We start from the raw sequence: 17167 nt of genomic DNA, 5'->3' as shown, positions 1-17167 counted from the left end.
GTGGAGGGTCGGCACTGCACTCACTCCGGGACAATCGCCGAAAGCCAGGCGCCTCTCTCGGTCCTCCTTCCCACCTCTCTCTCTCGGGCAGACAGGCAATTTAAGAAAGGCAAAGCGAAACGCGTGGGCGCACAACATGCGCGGCGCGTTAATCTGACGGTTGTTAAAGCCTCCTTTTACGACATAGGAGGAGAAGCGCTTGCCTCCTCTTGCATGTGTCTCCTCATCAATTCCTTTCTCTCTTATGTTTGTTTCATCCCTTGTCTACAGGCCATCACCCTTCATCCTCACCCAGCCCCTCTGCCCGGCGTTTGGGTTGTTGATGCCTGTTAACACTTTGCATGCGGCCCAGAACAAGTGCGTTGATGAATGTTCCTCCTTCCTCCTTGCAGTCACTGACACAAACTGGGCGCGACACGGCCGGAACCGCCATGTAATAAAGCAGCGTGGTCGAACGCTGCGGCAGGATAAAGAGGCCCGCCCTGACTTGTCAGGATTTCGGTTTCTTGAATTTTCATGCATATAAAGGGCGGTGGTTGTCTGTACAGCCAAAAGGTGAAATCGGTGGCAGTAACGAAAGTGGAGCTTAAGACACGAGTGAAAAAATTCTATGCGAAAAAAAAACGTTAACCTCATCGTTTTGGTAGAAGACAGCTCTGCCAAGCTTTTTTACAAATGATGATCTTCGGATACATTTTATTCAGCCACCCTTCCAATTCAATAATTCAAAGAGTTCCAGAACAGGCATATTTCCAGACCTGAAGCGCATTTTGAACTGAAATCAGCCGATGGCCGACCGTAGGTGAACAAATGGGCAGAGCTCGGCAGCCGGTATTCTCGGCCAGACAATGCAGGCCCGAAGTTGGACCCTGGTTGGCCGCCAATTACGCTGCTTAATACTTGGCCAAAGACTTTCAGCTAACTATCGGCAAATGGTAGGGAATTGGTCGGCAACCAAAGGTCGGTACTAAAAATGGCCCAAAGTAGGGCCGTGGTTGGCTGCCTACGAGGTTGGACATCGACATATCGGCAAATGATCGAGAATTAGTCGGCAGCCAAACATGGCCCAAAGTATGGTCCTGGTTGGCAGCCCACGAGGTTGGCCAAGTAGCATGTACGCTTTTAGCGAATGAATTGCATACTGTTCGCATGAAGGCGGCAGGGCGATACTTAAAAAAAAGTATCAGTAACATGAGCATGTCCTCTCATGCTTTATATTTTTGCCGCCGCAAGCTTAAAAATGACTGAAACAACTTCTCTCAATTTGCGAAGGTCACTGGCTATGAAATGAGCGCCTCGCGTAGGGGATAAATATAAGCTCTCTGCAAGTTACATTTAGGTGTGTGCGCAGCGCGGTGGTGTCTTGTTTCGGTCAACGTGGGGCCTACTAGGTCAGACAATCTAACGACGATAACCAAAAACTGCCTCGGCCCAACCTTTCTGACCGAGCTCGGGCCACGGTCGGCCATGTTGTATGCCAACGTTAAGACAATGTAGGCCCATGGTCAATTTTTCAGGTGGGTTCAGACTTAAAGCTTGTCATCTAAAAATGTAATTACACAACGGTCACATAATAAACTTTCTGCTCATTTTGTCGTCTTCGCCGGCACTACCAAGACTGCTCAAACTATAATGATATCCTCTGACATAGAACGACGGAATCCTGATCTCTTGCGTTAATGCTGTTGTCGTGACGCTGGGACTAAGTCGACCCAGCCTTCACTTGGTAGCGTGCAGAGACTCCGGGTTGATGAAGGATTGAATCTTCGAAGTTAGTAAAATATATACAAGCAAGTTTAATGGCACTTTGAGAAAACTTATTTACATGAAAAAAGGGTATATCAGCAAAATGGCAAGCGTTAAGTGTTAATAGCGAGAAACGTCTGGATGAGCCGTTTACCCAGGGCTCAGAGCGTCATTTCGTGCTCTGCAACGTCCTTAAATCCCCTATGTCCAGCCCCTCTCTGAAGATGCTGACCAATCAGTTCCAGGGCACACCCCTCAGATATCGGCAACCAATCGAACACATCACTGCACTGATGGTCTGATGCACTGACTGGTCCAGTATTGTCTCGTCGGGCGTGGTCACTTGTTGTCGGGTAGAGCTTGGGAACGTTGAGGAGTTAAATTTCGATTCTTCTGCAAAGATCCGCTATGTTGGTTCCGGCAAGTGGATTTCCTTCTGAGAAACCCAAGTGTACGTGCGCGTCACGAATACTGCTCCCACATTCACGGGAAATCCTCTAATGGCCGTAATCCTCATGCTCCTTTCTTCTCCTGTATGTCAGCGGACGTGTCACTCCGATCGTCTCCTTTGGACAATAGGCATTCCTCATTTGACATTAGCGCCTCTCTACGGGAAGGCTGAACAGTTGAACAAAAGCATTTCCGGCTATTTCTCACAGGGCGACGTTTCTTTGTATTTTTCTTGACGTTCCCTTGACAGGGCCAACTTGGCAGTTGTAGGGTCACGACAAAGCAAAGCATGCTCACACAAAAAGATTCATGTGAACACGCTCACTTAGAGCCCTTGCACAAACTGCACATATCAATACCATGCCCACAGGCGCACAATAGTGCGCGCAAGCGCGGACCATGCACGGTGACAACACTGTAGACCGTAGTAATCGAGTGTCCACTGTGTATAAGTTACCTTCATACACGTTCGTCTACAAGTGTTGAAGTCCTGCGTCAGATCGCTATACATCCTTTTTAACGCAATAACGTTAAAAAGCTTGTCGGACCGAAACGCTGGCGTATATAGTCGGCGATGGCGTCCGTGAGAAATGCTTACTCGAGAATCTGAAAATGAAGTCGACAAATCAGAGGAGGGCCCAAATGAAGTCTAACTGAAAATCTTACAATGAGGATGCTTCGAAAGATAGAATTCTATCAAAATAAAACAGCGCAATTTTCGGCGTTTGAGATCGAGCAAAGGCCCTCTGCGAGCCAGACAGACGCGCTACGCATAGGGCTGGCAGGCTCTTTTTTGTTTTCTTTATTGGTACAAGGGGGTTGTAACGGGCTTAGTGAACGTGTTGTGCTGTGTAATGCAGTACCATGTGTACCAATCGTGTATGGACACTACGGAAGTGCCGCAAGTCATGTAATATAACCTGGTCGGTGATCTGTAATTCCAACTGATTGATGTCAAACGAAAGAGTAAGAAAGAGAAGGCGCAGTCGCGTTCCACTCCTAAGGCTAAGCTAAAGTGCCTTTGAATCAGCAGTATAGTTTTTTCTTCCCGGAACTCACGGAGCATCAAAGGATAGCTCACCTGCTTCAAGAATTCCTTCTGTGATAATCCGGACAGCAGCAGTTGCAAAAGTCCCATTTGCAGCAGTAGTCATGCAAGGTTTACTTTGATGAGTTGACCAGAATTTCGCTCCACTTATTTCACATATGAGTGCTTCCACCGCGCTTGTCACGCACCATACATATTTTTAATTAAGGCGAATTTGGCCGGAGTCATTAAACAAAAGTCAATCACTGTTGCATATACGAATGCTATTAATCCCCAGTTGGTATGAGTAACAAACATCACAGCAAGATAATACGGATCGTTTATTATTATACTGTAAACTGTTAACATATATCACATACTTTCTGCCTGAACTCCGTCAAAACATTTTCTTTTGTGATGCCATATGTAGCAAAATGTGTCAGCTGCCACTAATAGACTGACCGAGAAAGATTTCTTGTCGACGAGCATCTGCAAGTTCATAGGCACGTCACGCCCCCTTCACCAAAGTATAAACATCCCATATTACGTCCATATGTTTTGATTTTATTCATTATTGCGGCCCAAAGCCGAAGGCAGACCCCTATCCGCGATAAGCACCGACCGGCTACAATACTAAGAATAAAAAAGACCCTGTTTTTAACAATTTCAGGGTAACAGAGAACTGCGTTAAATGAAGAGCTGACAAAGAACATTACTCAAATAACCTTCCCGCTATTATCATAACCTTCCCGCTATTATCAGATGCTGGTGATACTGGCGGTGATACAACGTATTGGGAAGAAGATCAGAAAGGGTCACTGGAACACTCTGCAAACTAGCAGTCTCTCAAACAGAAGGCTGTGCTTTAGAAACATGGGTATATTCCGTTCAGTAGACTGAAGCATTTGAACTTCAGATTTTAGCCTTCGCTCATTTTCTGCCTAAATCCGACATACTGAGGTCACATCATTTTCTAATTTTGCCCTATTGCACCTCGAAAAAATTCTTAAATATCATCGCAAACATAATTTTTACCCGTACCTTCTAAACGTACCTTCTAAAGAAGGTACGTTCTGACCTGTGCAAAGTGAAAGACACCGCACGAGTATCAGAAGGTATCTGGGCCTATTCTAGAGGCGGTGTCTTCCATCAACAGGCGATCTTGAACCTCGCTTTACGATGATTATTCATTAGGCAGTTCATCTTAAGGCATCATGCGCTAAGCACCACTTCAGTGTGGTGGTATGATTGTATAAAGTGCTCCCACGAAAACTGCGTCCTGCTCCGAGGCTCTCGAGATCTTAAAATGGCACTCTCATCATCATCATCATCAGCCTGATTATACCCACTGCAGGGCGAAGGCCTCTCCCATATTTCTCCACTTAACCCGGTTCTGTGCTAGCTGCATCCACTTGACCCCTGCGAACTTCTTAATCTCATCCGCCCACCTAACTTTCTGCCGCCCCCTGCTACGCTTTCCTTCCCTTGGAATCCAGTTTGTTACCCTCAGCGACCATCGGTTATCCTCTCTTCGCACTACATGTCCTCCCCATGTCCATTTCTTCTTCTTAATTTCCACTAGAATGTCGGTAACTTGAGTTATTTCTCTGACCCACTCTGCACGCTTCCTATCTCTTAATGTTACCCCTACCATTTTTCGTTCCATAGCCCTCTGGGTTGTCCTCAACTTAAGTAGAACTCTCTTGGTTAGCCTCCACGTTTCAGCCCCATAGGTGAGTACAGGCAAGATGCAACTGTTGTATACTTTCCTCTTGAGCGATACCGGTAAGCTGCTAGTCATAATCTGCGAGTGCTTGCCAAATGTGCTCCATCCCAATCTTATTCTTCTTGTTATTTCCTTTTCATGGTCTGGATCTGCGGTTACTACCTGTCCTAAGTAGACATATTCGCCTACTACTTCCAGTATTTCGCTACCTAATGTAAACTGCTGCTCCTTCCCGAGGCTGTTGAACATTACCTTAGTCTTCTGCATATTGATTTTCAAGCCTACCTTTCTACTTTTTCTGTCTAGGTCATCAATCATTATTTGCAGTTCATCCCCCGAGTTGCTTAGCAAAGCAATGTCATCAGCAAATCTCAGATTACTGAGGTATTCTCCATCTACCCTTATCCTTAACTGCTCCCATTCCAAGTCTCTGAATACTTCCTCTAAACAAGCTGTGAATAGTACTGGGGAGATTGTGTCTCCTTGCCTAACACCTTTCTTTATGGGAATTTTGTTACTTTCTTTATGCAGAACTATGGTTGCTGTGCAGCCACTATATATATCTTCCAGCACTTTCACGTACGGCTCGTCTACCCCCTGATTTCGCAATGCCTGCATCACCGCCGAGGTTTCAACTGAGTCAAATGCTTTTTCGTAATCAATGAATGCTATGTATAAGGGCTGGTTATATTCCGAGCATTTTTCTATCACCTGATTGATGGTATGGATATGATCGATAGTAGAGTACCGTTTCCGAAACCCTGCTTGATCCTTTGCTTGATTGCAGTCTAAGGTTGTACTGATTCTATTAGCGATTACCTTAGTAAATACCTTATACGTAACAGACAGTAAGCTGATTGGTCTGTAATTTTTAAGGTCCTTAGAGTCCCCTTTCTTGTGAATGAGGATAATGCTTGCATTCTTCCATGGTTCCGGTACCGTCGATGACACCAGGCACTGCTCTGATGTTGGATAAACGTTATCTCAGACAGAGAGAGATACATTTCAGAGAAAGTAACGCGGGCGGGCAGGCAGGCTTTGCGCAGACGCAGAAGTGTTGCGTAGGAGATTGGTAACGCCCGCTACGAAATAGAACGGATGGTGAACAAAAGAAGAGATTTTGCAGATTTTGTTTAGGGAGGCCTGTTATTCTCATAGTCACGAAATAATGAGCAAAACATAGGGTATATTATGTGGCGCACGAGAAGGAGCGATTATTGTTGAACCGTCTTCTGGTGCAAAAATAAAATCACCATCCAAAATAATCCGATTTATGTCTAATTTATTGAACTTCTTCCTGAATAACCCGGTTTTGAACATTTCTGCTCGAAAAAAATTGCCCAATTTTCCTTCTCTTTCCAAAATTATTAAAGAAATCAAACCGAAAAACGAAGGACGCTAACGGGACATCGCGCGAGTTGCGAAACAGCGTGATCATCGTTACATGCTCATGACTTTACTCAGTAGTAAAAATAGGTACAATTTTCATGACAAGTTTCACGTTGAAACAACATTTTTTTTTTTTTTTTTGCGTTTACAGTTACGATGTCAACCAGAATTATTTTGCTATATTATAACTGCGGCTTATTTTTCTGTGTTAGGCATTGACAGTCGTCTCAAAAACCTAATATATTAATCGCGGATTTGCCGAATAAATTAAAGGAACCGCGTTAAACTACCAGAGATCAGTCGACGCGTATTTTATATGGCAGTCTATAGCATATGGTTCTATAATTCAACCCGTCTGGCCGCTTGGGTAATGCAAGAAAACGCAACGTATCCGCACCGCGATGTAAACATCATCACACATCTATGATGCTCAACGACGTGTTTTTCCCCCAAGCATGAAAAAAAAAAAAAGCGCGTAAAGCTTCGTTAATTCTCTTCACAGATCCAGAATTAAAGAAAAACGTTTCCAGGCGTGTATGCTTTCTTAAGAGCTAATAATAATAAGATTATGCATCAACGGTCAACAAAACACGCTTCTCGCTTTTACAGCACAGTAAAAGGTGCTGGCTTTGCCAAACGTAGGGTGCATGATTTGCTTCTCAATCTTATAGCGGAGCCCAGCTTCAATTAGGATAAAAAGGCCTCCGAAAGTGAAAGCGAGGGTTCTGAAGCCATGCAAAATTTCTTTATACTGTTCATAGACTGCCTAAACACTTGTGTCAGTAAGATCTACAAAATACAGAATCATGGCTGTACATTTTTCTTAGACTTCTGGCTATAGACTGTCTACAGACAAATTTAAAACTGTATATATTCTCTAGAAGAAATAAAACGATGGCTGCTATACACTTTTGTCTGTGATAGTCTATAGATTGTGTATCGACGAAAGGAAATGAAAAGGAGTAGAGACAGCGGCCTTTAGGTAATATATAAATTGTCTATGCACAAACATAATAAGTCATAATTAAGGCAACAGAGTCTATAAAATGTCTATAGAAAGTACACAGATAATTTTTATAAGGGAAATCATTACCGTAGAGACATGCTATGCAGCTAGGTGCTCCACTATGACGACTGAGGAGCAAGCCATGCAGGGTGGTTACTTCGCACAAAGATGGCACACGCGAATGTGTTTGCCTCCCGATGTTCAGTGGAAGAAATCCTATCCAAATGTTCTGCTGCCTTCTTCGCCAGGATGTAGTAACACTGCATGTGAAATGTCGATGAACTATGCCAATTTTTTTAGACATATCTTTTTAAATTCGCGCTTGAGTGCGGAAGGTATGCGGCGATTGTTTGCAAAGGGCTTATTAATGCACGATTTTTGTTCTAGCTGAATCCTCACTCTACCTGCACGGTGACTGCTGTCTACATGACTTTTCTACGAGTTATGTGAAAGGCGAGCTGGAGGTACTTACTTCGCATGCCAAATAAGCTGCGCGCCAAAAGAACCCATCAACAGAACCTAAATTAACATTTGTAATTTCTCTGATTGTAGATTCTAATTCCATTATTCAGACCGCAAACGTTACTTGGATTACTGCTGTTCTTAATTACTTTGGTTCGCCTGGCACGCAAAGAGTAACACTCATCTGTTCGGTGATTACCGCTTTCCCTCTGCGTCATCAATAATGACCTTATACCGAGCCATTTCAGTTGGGTCTAGCTAATCGGTGCAGTATAAGGATAAATGATAAGCCTCGAACAAATGAGGAGCCTCGCTTTTGTCTGAAATTAGCAGACATTACGCTTTTATTATCCTATGCGCGCGTAGGCAACCAGGACTTGCGGAACTGGAAGCCATTAGGAATTCCTCTGTGCGCCTGTCGTGTGGGCGGACATGCGCGCCCCCTTTCCCTGCCCTCATCGTCGCCTTTAGCGCTCCTTTTCTTCTACTTGGTCCCTTTCCACAGCGCAAAGCAGACGGCTACAGCCTGCTGGCGCTGACCTCCGTGCGAAAAAATTACCTCTTCGTTTTTGTCAGAATATTCACGTCTCGCGTTCGTATTTCAGTCAATTCAGCATTTTGGCTGCGTGATAAATAATTAATGCGACTACAAGAATCATACCGTTCATTCTACCTTTAGAAAATTTACTCGAATTCCTGATACTACACGCGATATGCTCAGCTCTAGAGAGTGAAAGCAATAATCTTCAATATAACATCTCTTTCCACATTAATTTTCCAGTTATTCATAAAAGGAACAACACCAGCGGGAGCTGCTATTTAATGTCAATTAGTGTAATAATTTGTCAAAGAGATTCGCATTTTAAGAGCACTGCATAAACTACGGCAGAATTATAATCCCAGTTGCGTTCTCCAACAAATATAAGTCACGCCAGACGCCACATGCGATGGTTATACCGAAAGCAAGATTGGCACTGGCTCATCTTTGCAGAGCAGATGCTTCACAATTCGATAGGAAATGTCACGGCAGGCACATAATTTTTACTTCCTTACTGTTTTTGTTTTATAACCCCACAGAGAAATTCTTCACGATGCAATATAGCCTTATACGCCAAATATTACCATAGAATATTATACGCGTGCATGACTATGATATTTCTAAACCATTTGTATCACGCTGCATGAGAAATTCTGTATGGGGCTACTGCATTCCACAGCATTTTTCAGTAGGTAATAAACCACCAAAAATCAATCATTAAACCGCTTTCCTCTCGCTCACTCCAGCCGTAAAGCTGTCTTGCCGCAGTTTTCAGCAGCGACAATCACTGCATTCTCGTATAACTGATTTTATCACCGCGGTGCTATTTGGTACTTCTATCTTTTTCATTGAGCCCACAAGAGTGAAGAAATGAGAGACTCGTTGTGGTATACATGTAAAGGAAGCCAACAGTTAGCAAAACGAAGAAAAATGTATGGAATATTTTGTTTCTCTCTCTCTCTCTCTCTCTCTCTCTATATATATATATATATATATATATATATATATATATATATATATATATATATATATATATATATATGTGAAGGAAAGAAGCCAACAGTCGGCGAGGCCAAGGAAAGCATTGGGGATTATGTTTTATGTCTTTTCTGTAATTTTTACTTGGATAATCACAGAAATGAGTAATGTAATCTGCTTAGGGGAAAGATAATTAAACACAAAGTAGAAGAAAAAACAACGTGCCGACGGTGGGAACCGAACCTACGACCTCCGAATATCGCGACACCCCGGCAGCTGGTGCACTGTGTCGCGCGCGCGATCTGTCTGCGACAGGACGCTATGTGCGCGCGACTATGTATATACATCAATGGTATTCCATATATATGTGTATATATTTTGTAAACAATTGCAGGGGCCGCTCGCGCGCAGGGATTTGTGGACAGTGCTCGGACACTTGCGCGCGAGCGATGCGAACTCGTTGACCGTCTGTACCTTGTAAATTATGTACAAAGCTCCCCTTGTCCTTTCTTCCTATCGCTCCCCTCTCTACTTCCCCTCGCTATCCTCTCCCTATCCCCTTTTCCTTCCCGCCGGCCGCAGCTCAAGTGCTTCAGTTTTTTAGATAGCAGTTGCCGCGGCCGGCAATACTCTTTTCCTTCTTTTTGATTATTTAAAAAAAAATAAATCAACCACTACCATATCGCGTCCGATGCTCTTCCAACTGAGCTACATCGGCCGCTGTCCCCCCCTGCTACTTTCTCGGGTATTAATGTTGTCTGTATACGAACCTTGAGAGTGTTCACCAGCGCCCCCCTAAACCATAGCGGCGGACGTGGAACGTCCTGTGTTACCGCCAGCGTCACGTAGAACGCGATCAAGAGCGAGGGCGAAAGAGCGAAAGAACCCCCCCCCCTCTCTCTCTCTCTCTCTCTCTCTCTATATATATATATATATATATATATATATATATATATATATATATATATATATATATATATATATATATATACCGGGTGTCCCAACTAACTTGAACCAAGGGTTACAAAATAATATATTTGAGGTAGGTCAGTGAAACCAATTGCATACAACTGCCAGCCTGTTTGCGCACTACAGGCAATTTTTTGTTTTGCATTTACTTAATTAGCTAATTATGTTAATTTCTCTAATTTATTAAATATCGACTTTAGACCAAACATGTAAATTGGAAAGTTGTAGAGCACCTTCAGAAACCCCCATTTCATTAATTGCGATAAGGAAAGTCTCACGTGTATCTTTTTTTCCGGGCTCAGAAGAAAGCCCGCGAAATACAAATAATACCACGTGACTAGCGCATTTGTGCGCCGCGATTGTGGTGCTCTCAGTCGTGGTTTGAGCGAACGAAATCAGCTGCGGCCGTGTCTTCTTGGCCCGTTAAAGCGGCAGGCCGATATGCCTGCGATGGCTTCTTCGCCCGCGTCAGACAGCCGGCCCACGTGACGGTGCAGTAGCAGCGAGAGCGACGAGCCGACACCACCGAGATTCTAACAAGGCCTCCTTCTCTCCCATCAGCGAACGTCACGACAAACGGATGAGCGATAAGGTATCAGCCACTGAATCTGGGCATACAGGCTTGGGTAAAGGGGCGAGATGACATCATGTGACTCGACTAAAATTAGCGCTTCATTTGCCGGTTCTTTATCGCCATCCGCCGGTCGTGATGTAGGCTGCTGCGGTGCGCAGGCCTGGCAAAATCGCTGTGGCGACGGGCTCGAACCATCGCCAACATATCTGCCTGCCGCTGCAACGGGACCATCGGGTCACGGCCGCAGCTGATTTCGTTCGCTCAAACCACGACTGAGAGCAGGACAATCGCGGCGCACAAATGCGCTAGTCACGTGGTATTATTTGTATTTCGCGGGCTTTCTTCTGAGCTCGGGAAAAAAAGATACACGTGAGACTTTCTTTATCGCAAATAATGGAATGGGGGTTTCTGAAGGTGCTCTACAACTTTCCAATTCACATTTTTGGTCTAAAGTCGATATTTAATAAATTAGAAAAATTAACGTAATTAGCTAATTAAGTAATTCCAAAACAAAAAATTGTCTGTAGTGCGCGAACAGGCTGGCAGTTGTATGCAATTGGTTTCACTGATCTACCTCAAATATATTTTGTTGTAACCCTTGGTTCAAGTTAGCTGGGACACCCGGTATATATGCTGTGCCCTGCCCTATTCTATTTTCGCGATAAAATCAATATACACTATGAATTTCCCATTACGACTATAAGTTAAGAATAGAATAAAATAAAAACACTCCCCTCCGCCTTCTTTGGTTTCGCTGACCGCTGGCTTCCTCATGTGCATCTTATTCATTATTTATTTTAAGCGATAGCTTATAGCTAGTTCGGCCGAAAAGCCGTCGGCGTCATAGTAGTATAGTTGCAGTTGTTGGCACCGCGTGTTAGAAATTACCGAAGGCTGCGAAAAAAAAAAAAACGAAAAAAAACGTATCATGGTAATTTGTGGTTATAGTGAGTGATAACTTGACTGGTGTTTGATAGGCGACAACGAGTTATTGAAATAGTTGTACTTAATTGATTAAATAAAATTAAAGCAATGAAAAACGAAAAAAAGTTGCGAAAAGGAGTTAAAACGTGCCAAAATGCTCAGAATGAAAAGTCAGTACTTCATAATGCTAACTAAAATTTAGAGTGCGTTTTTTAATTGTTTCAATTATTTAACTGAAATAATTGAAGAAATTGAAAGCTGAAGAAAAAAAGGCGGCTTCAAAGGAGTCAAAACGCTCGGAATGAAAAATCAACGCTTGATGATGCTGATTAAAAAAATCCTAGAGAGATAATTATTCAATTATTTGAAAACGGAAACAGTAGAAGAAAGGAGGGTACAAAGGTGCTAAAATGTTCAGAATTGAAAGCCAAGGTTTGCTGATGCTAAGTATTTGGTGCATAAAAAATGAATATAAAATAAATAAATTAAAAGAAGTGAAAAACATCGTCCGTGTGTGTGAACCGCTATTGCGTTATACCCTTAACAGTGGAGTTCCCCGGCGTTGCATCGAATGCAAAACAGCCTGTTCAACGTGCATTGAAGCACATCAAGTTTCAAGAAGTGGCGTCCGAGCTTACCTGTGACGTCATTTCCCGGCAGGTTATAAGAGAAAAAAAAAAATAGAAAAAATAAACATTGAACAAATTAACAAATTAAAAAAGTGAGAAACATTGTGCGTGTGTGTGAAACGCTATCGCGTCATATCCTTAACGGCGGAGCTTAAGTGTCCCTCTAACTTTTTCAAATACTGCAGCCTGGTATGCGGCTATATGCCAGCGGGAGATAAAAAAAAAATGTGCAAACAAATCGAAATCAGCAGCCTATGAGATGCTATTAAAAAAGAAACGTACAGCAAACACATATCGTCTTGTAAAGGCACGATCTAAAAATTCTATCTAAGGCACAGAACGAGTATGTCCCGAAAGGAAGTTCGAAATTGCACCGACCAAAAAAAAAAAAAAAAAAAAAGAACGGTGTTGAACAAGTCAGTAAGTGGACTAAAAGAAAAGTGGGCAACGTAGGGAAAAACAACAAAGTGTATAGTTTTTCGCCCTCAACAAGCACATTGAAAGAAAAATCCTGCTCTAATTTCAGGGAGATCCACTTGAACGAGTAGCATTTCACAAATTCTTAAACATAATAAATCCCACCGCAGCGTTGCAGTGGTCAGGGCGCTCGATTGCAGTGCCCAAGAATGCTGGATGAAATCCCGGCCGCGGCGGCCGCTTTTCGATGGAGGTGAAAAGCAAGGTGCGAACCACGTCTACTCGGGAGAGGTAGTGTCCTGACCGCAGATCCAAGCCACGAGAGTGGAATAATTAGAAGAATAAGAATAGGGTAGAGTACACCTGGTTTCCGAACCATGAAAAGGAAATAACAAGAAGAATAAGATTGGGATGGAGCGCATTTGGCAAGCACTCGCAGATTATGACTAGCAGCTTACCGGTATCGCTCAAAAGGAAAGTATACAACAGTTGCATCTTGCCTGTACTCACCTATGGGGTTGAAACGTAGAGGCTAACCAAGAGGGTTCTACTTAAGTTGAGGACAACCCAGAGGGCTATGGAACGAAAAATGATAGGAGTAACATTAAGAGATAGGAAGCGTGCAGAGTGGGTCAGAGAAATAACTCAAGTTACCGACATTCTAGTGGAAATTAAGAAAAAGAAATGGACATGGGCAGGACATGTAGTGCGAAGAGAGGATAACCGATGGTCGCTGAGGGTAACAAATTGGATTCCAAGGGAAGGAAAGCGTAGCAGGGGGCGGCAGAAAGTTAGGTGGGCGGATGAGATTAAGAAGTTCGCAGGGGTCAAGTGGATGCAACTAGCACAGAACCGGGTTAAGTGGAGAAATATGGGAGAGGCCTTCGCCCTGCAGTGGGTATAGTCAGGCTGCTGCTGCTGATGATGATAACACCTGACAGGTACTTTCACATCATGGATTTGGCAATTCGCCCGCATGTCTAAAGGAAAGCTTATCACAGCTGTATCTTACCGGCAGTCACCTGTGGATCAGAAGCGTGGAGGCTGACGAGAAGGACTCAAATGAAATTGAGTACAATGCAGCGAGCGATGGAAAGAAAAATGGCAGCTCAAGCTGTAAGAGCCAAGCGTGCAGAGTGGTTCAGGGAATACACACGAGTTAACGGTATTCTGGTCGAGATAAGGAAGACGAAATGGGCGTGGACAGGGCATGTAACGTGAAAGGATGCTAATCAATATCTGTTAAGGGCAACGGAACGGACCCTAAGCTAAGCGTTGTCGAGGCTGTAGGAAATCAGACGGGCGGATCAGAGAACATTGTGGCGTTAGAATAATGCAGCAGGTACAGGACAGGATTGAATGGGAGAGAACTGGAGAGGCAGTGGACGCAGACGCCTCAGTAAGGTTATGATGATGATGATGATGATGATGATGATGATGATGATGATGAACTTGCTATCTAGTTTTGCGTGTTGGAGAGGTTTGTTAGACATCCGAGCTGTGCGTTTAAACCATGACATGTCCCGTATTGAATGTAAGGCCGAAGTACCTGTATTTACAACCTTTATGTCGGTAATTGTTTTTGAGCGAATGCCATGTGAAGAAGAAATTAGATAAGAACCTGCAGAGTGACACGAAGACAGTTTTAGTTAAACATTTAGCGCACGAGTCGCCAAAGTTTGAGAAATATTTGTTACTAAGATCATGATCCAGAGCTGAGTTCCTTGCATAATAAACACCTTGAGTAATAAAATTAATCTATTGTCGAACCGACTAAGCGACTCCTGCATGTTCTTACAAACTAAAGTAGAAAACGAGCGCCATTCGGGACACAGTTGAAAATAATACCATTAGAGCTACGGCTATACGTTCAGGATGCCGCGAAAGCGTTCAGTATAATATTGCACGTGCACAGACAACGACAGCCAAAGATAGCGGCTCACAAAGGCACAACAAAGAGTGCGGCTGGGCTCTAGTCTCGCACAGAGCCGAACGCGGGAGGCTTCCATCCGCCGCTTACACCATGCGTATGAGATGAAGCCTCGCAAGTTGTACGTTCCCCCATCGCGTGCAGACGCCACGAAAGAGCAAGGACCTGCCTCGCATCGAAGCGAAATGCGATCCCCTATTCTCGTTTGCAGAAACCAACGTTGTGTCATAGAAACGCTTAGCGAAATAGCGCATTAGTGCTGACAACCGACGACGCCAGAGGTTCTGGTTTGAAAATGCACGGACCAATATCACATGTTTGTATATGTATACAAAACAGCGAGAGAAAAACAGAAGGAGGGTGGGCAATTAGGGGGAGAGATAAGGCATGTGAGGGCAGCTCCACGACAAACCTAGTGAAGTCGGGGAGCAATCGACTGATTCAAGTGAGACTGCAGCAATGCACAAGAGTGTAAGGCAAGCGTCGCGCGTTTTTAAGGCGAGATCATTGCAAGACCTACAAAAACAAAACGCATTGTTCGATCGAGCCAAACTGCACGTTAAGGTCTATAAACTGCAACGAGTTGCAATTTCGTGCGTAAGCGCCAAACCATTCCCATATTGTCTAAGAAGGTCTGGCTTAACGTCCCAAAGCGACTCGGGCCATGAGGGGCGATGCGCAGTGGAGGGCTTCGAAAATTTCGATCACCTGGAGTTCTTAAACGTGCACTGACGTTGCACAGTATACGGGCGCCTTGATATTCGCCCAAATCGAAAAACGGCTGTCGTGGCCGGGATTAAAACCATATTCTTGGAGTCAGTAGTGGAGCGCCCTACCAATGAGCCACCGCGGCAGAGCTGTCTAAAAGGGGTTAAAATAATTTTTACTGAATCAGGGAAAGTCAGGGCATTTTATATAGATAAAAAAATTTAAAAATCTCAGAAAACGAAGAACCCCCTGGTTAGTAAACTCATGACTCGGAGAGCGGACAATAGCAACTAAGAATATATCTGCATAGGGTCCGGACGACACAGCAGCCACAACAAGTGCCTCATCGCTGAATGAAAAAGTTGGCCGCTGAAGGAAGTTAACTGTGATACTTTACATACATAACGTTTCATACAAAGTTAAGAAGTTAGGTTTGCGGTGACATGTGAAGCGGTGTTTACGGCCCCTGACATATGATTACGGAGTTGGTGCAGGATTACTTACCCTGTTAAGAAGCGTAAGCACAGCTGTGCTATCAGACACAGGAAGACCTTTATTCCTTGTCGGTAGGGGGTGGTCTACAAGATTCCTCTGTCGTGCGGCAAATTATACATCGGGAAAACGGGCAGATGCGTAATTGTATGCTTGAAAGATCGCCCAAAGAAATTCAGCAGTGTTGGTGTTGACAGGCATTTGGTCGAGCATTGCAAAACGTGTGACAGTAAGCATTCCTACCGACCGATGTTGGAGGAAACTGCTGTAATCTATTTTCACCGCGACCAGCTCACTCGAGAGATTGTTGAAGCGTCTATTATTGCGCGAGCAGCGACTGGATATGTCCGCACTCAGATGTATCACTAAGATAACGAATTTTTGGCGCAAACAGCTAGGTGGTGCAGGAACGTGCTGAGTGTGCGTTTCGGATGACGTTTTCACTGTTCTTTCCTTTCTTTGTATTTTTTTCGGGAGTGCATATATTTGCACCTCATCATGCAATAAAATGTCAGTTGATAGTTGCGCCAATTGTCTGTGTCCACTCGCTCGTCCCGTCTTCCTTCGTGCGCTATTACTTCCAGCTTAATAATGAATCATCAACATGCCCAAACATATTCTCTGTTGTAATTTTTATTCCATCTGTGTCAATGTTTTTCAAATATGCTTTACATTATTAGCGATGAAAGTTGTATTTTTTTTTCTTACAATTTTCATCACTTTCTTTGTGGTGACTAAAAGGCGTCCCTCCGCGGTCACTGGTTCGGCTGCCGCGGCTCTCCGACGGTCGGCCCCATTACGGTTTCGATGACCAAAGGTCATCAGTGCGAATATTTCACATATGCTGAGTCTAAACTCGACTAGTAATTTGTGCTCCATATCGTACCAAATTGTTTACCACCACTGTTAGCCCTATGCACCAAACGGGTGGGCCACAATTTTGACAACAATGGTGACTCTGAGTGGTCCAATCTCGCCACCCGTCCGTCTGGCATACATATAGCGGAACGACATCATAGGGGCAACTGCTGGCTTGGTGGCCACGCGTATGTGAGGGGGGAACCTGAGGTGACGTCACACCCTAATAAATATGGTGGCGCACCACCTGGTGCTTTTTATCGGTGGTCACGCGGTGTGAGGACGTCATAGTCATGGCGATGCGCCATCACAGTAGCCATTGTGTGATGACCACAATGGCGCAC

General features: G+C 44.1%; 1 protein-coding gene across 8 annotated transcripts in view; it reads right to left on the bottom strand.

Annotated features, from left to right (window-relative positions):
* LOC146182824 (rap guanine nucleotide exchange factor 6-like) overlaps positions 1 to 17167 on the bottom strand; it is a 582921-nt gene that overhangs the window by 301322 nt on the left and 264432 nt on the right. Inside the window, exon 1 of one of the 8 annotated variants that reach the window (XM_084608936.1) lies at positions 7432 to 7457. The exons of the other annotated variants lie outside the window; for them this stretch is intronic. Coding sequence (XP_084465062.1) covers positions 7432 to 7442 — 11 coding nt within the window. The 5' untranslated portion in view covers positions 7443 to 7457. Of the gene's footprint in view, positions 1 to 7431; positions 7458 to 17167 lie in introns of those variants that run through there. 8 annotated transcript variants of the gene reach the window in all.

This window comes from Amblyomma maculatum, chromosome 7 (genome assembly GCF_055883805.1).
Source record: "Amblyomma maculatum isolate TAMU_Amacu chromosome 7, ASM5588380v1, whole genome shotgun sequence".
Classification (NCBI taxonomy): Eukaryota; Metazoa; Arthropoda; class Arachnida; order Ixodida; family Ixodidae; genus Amblyomma; species Amblyomma maculatum.
This window is presented reverse-complemented; position numbering and strand designations above follow the sequence as displayed.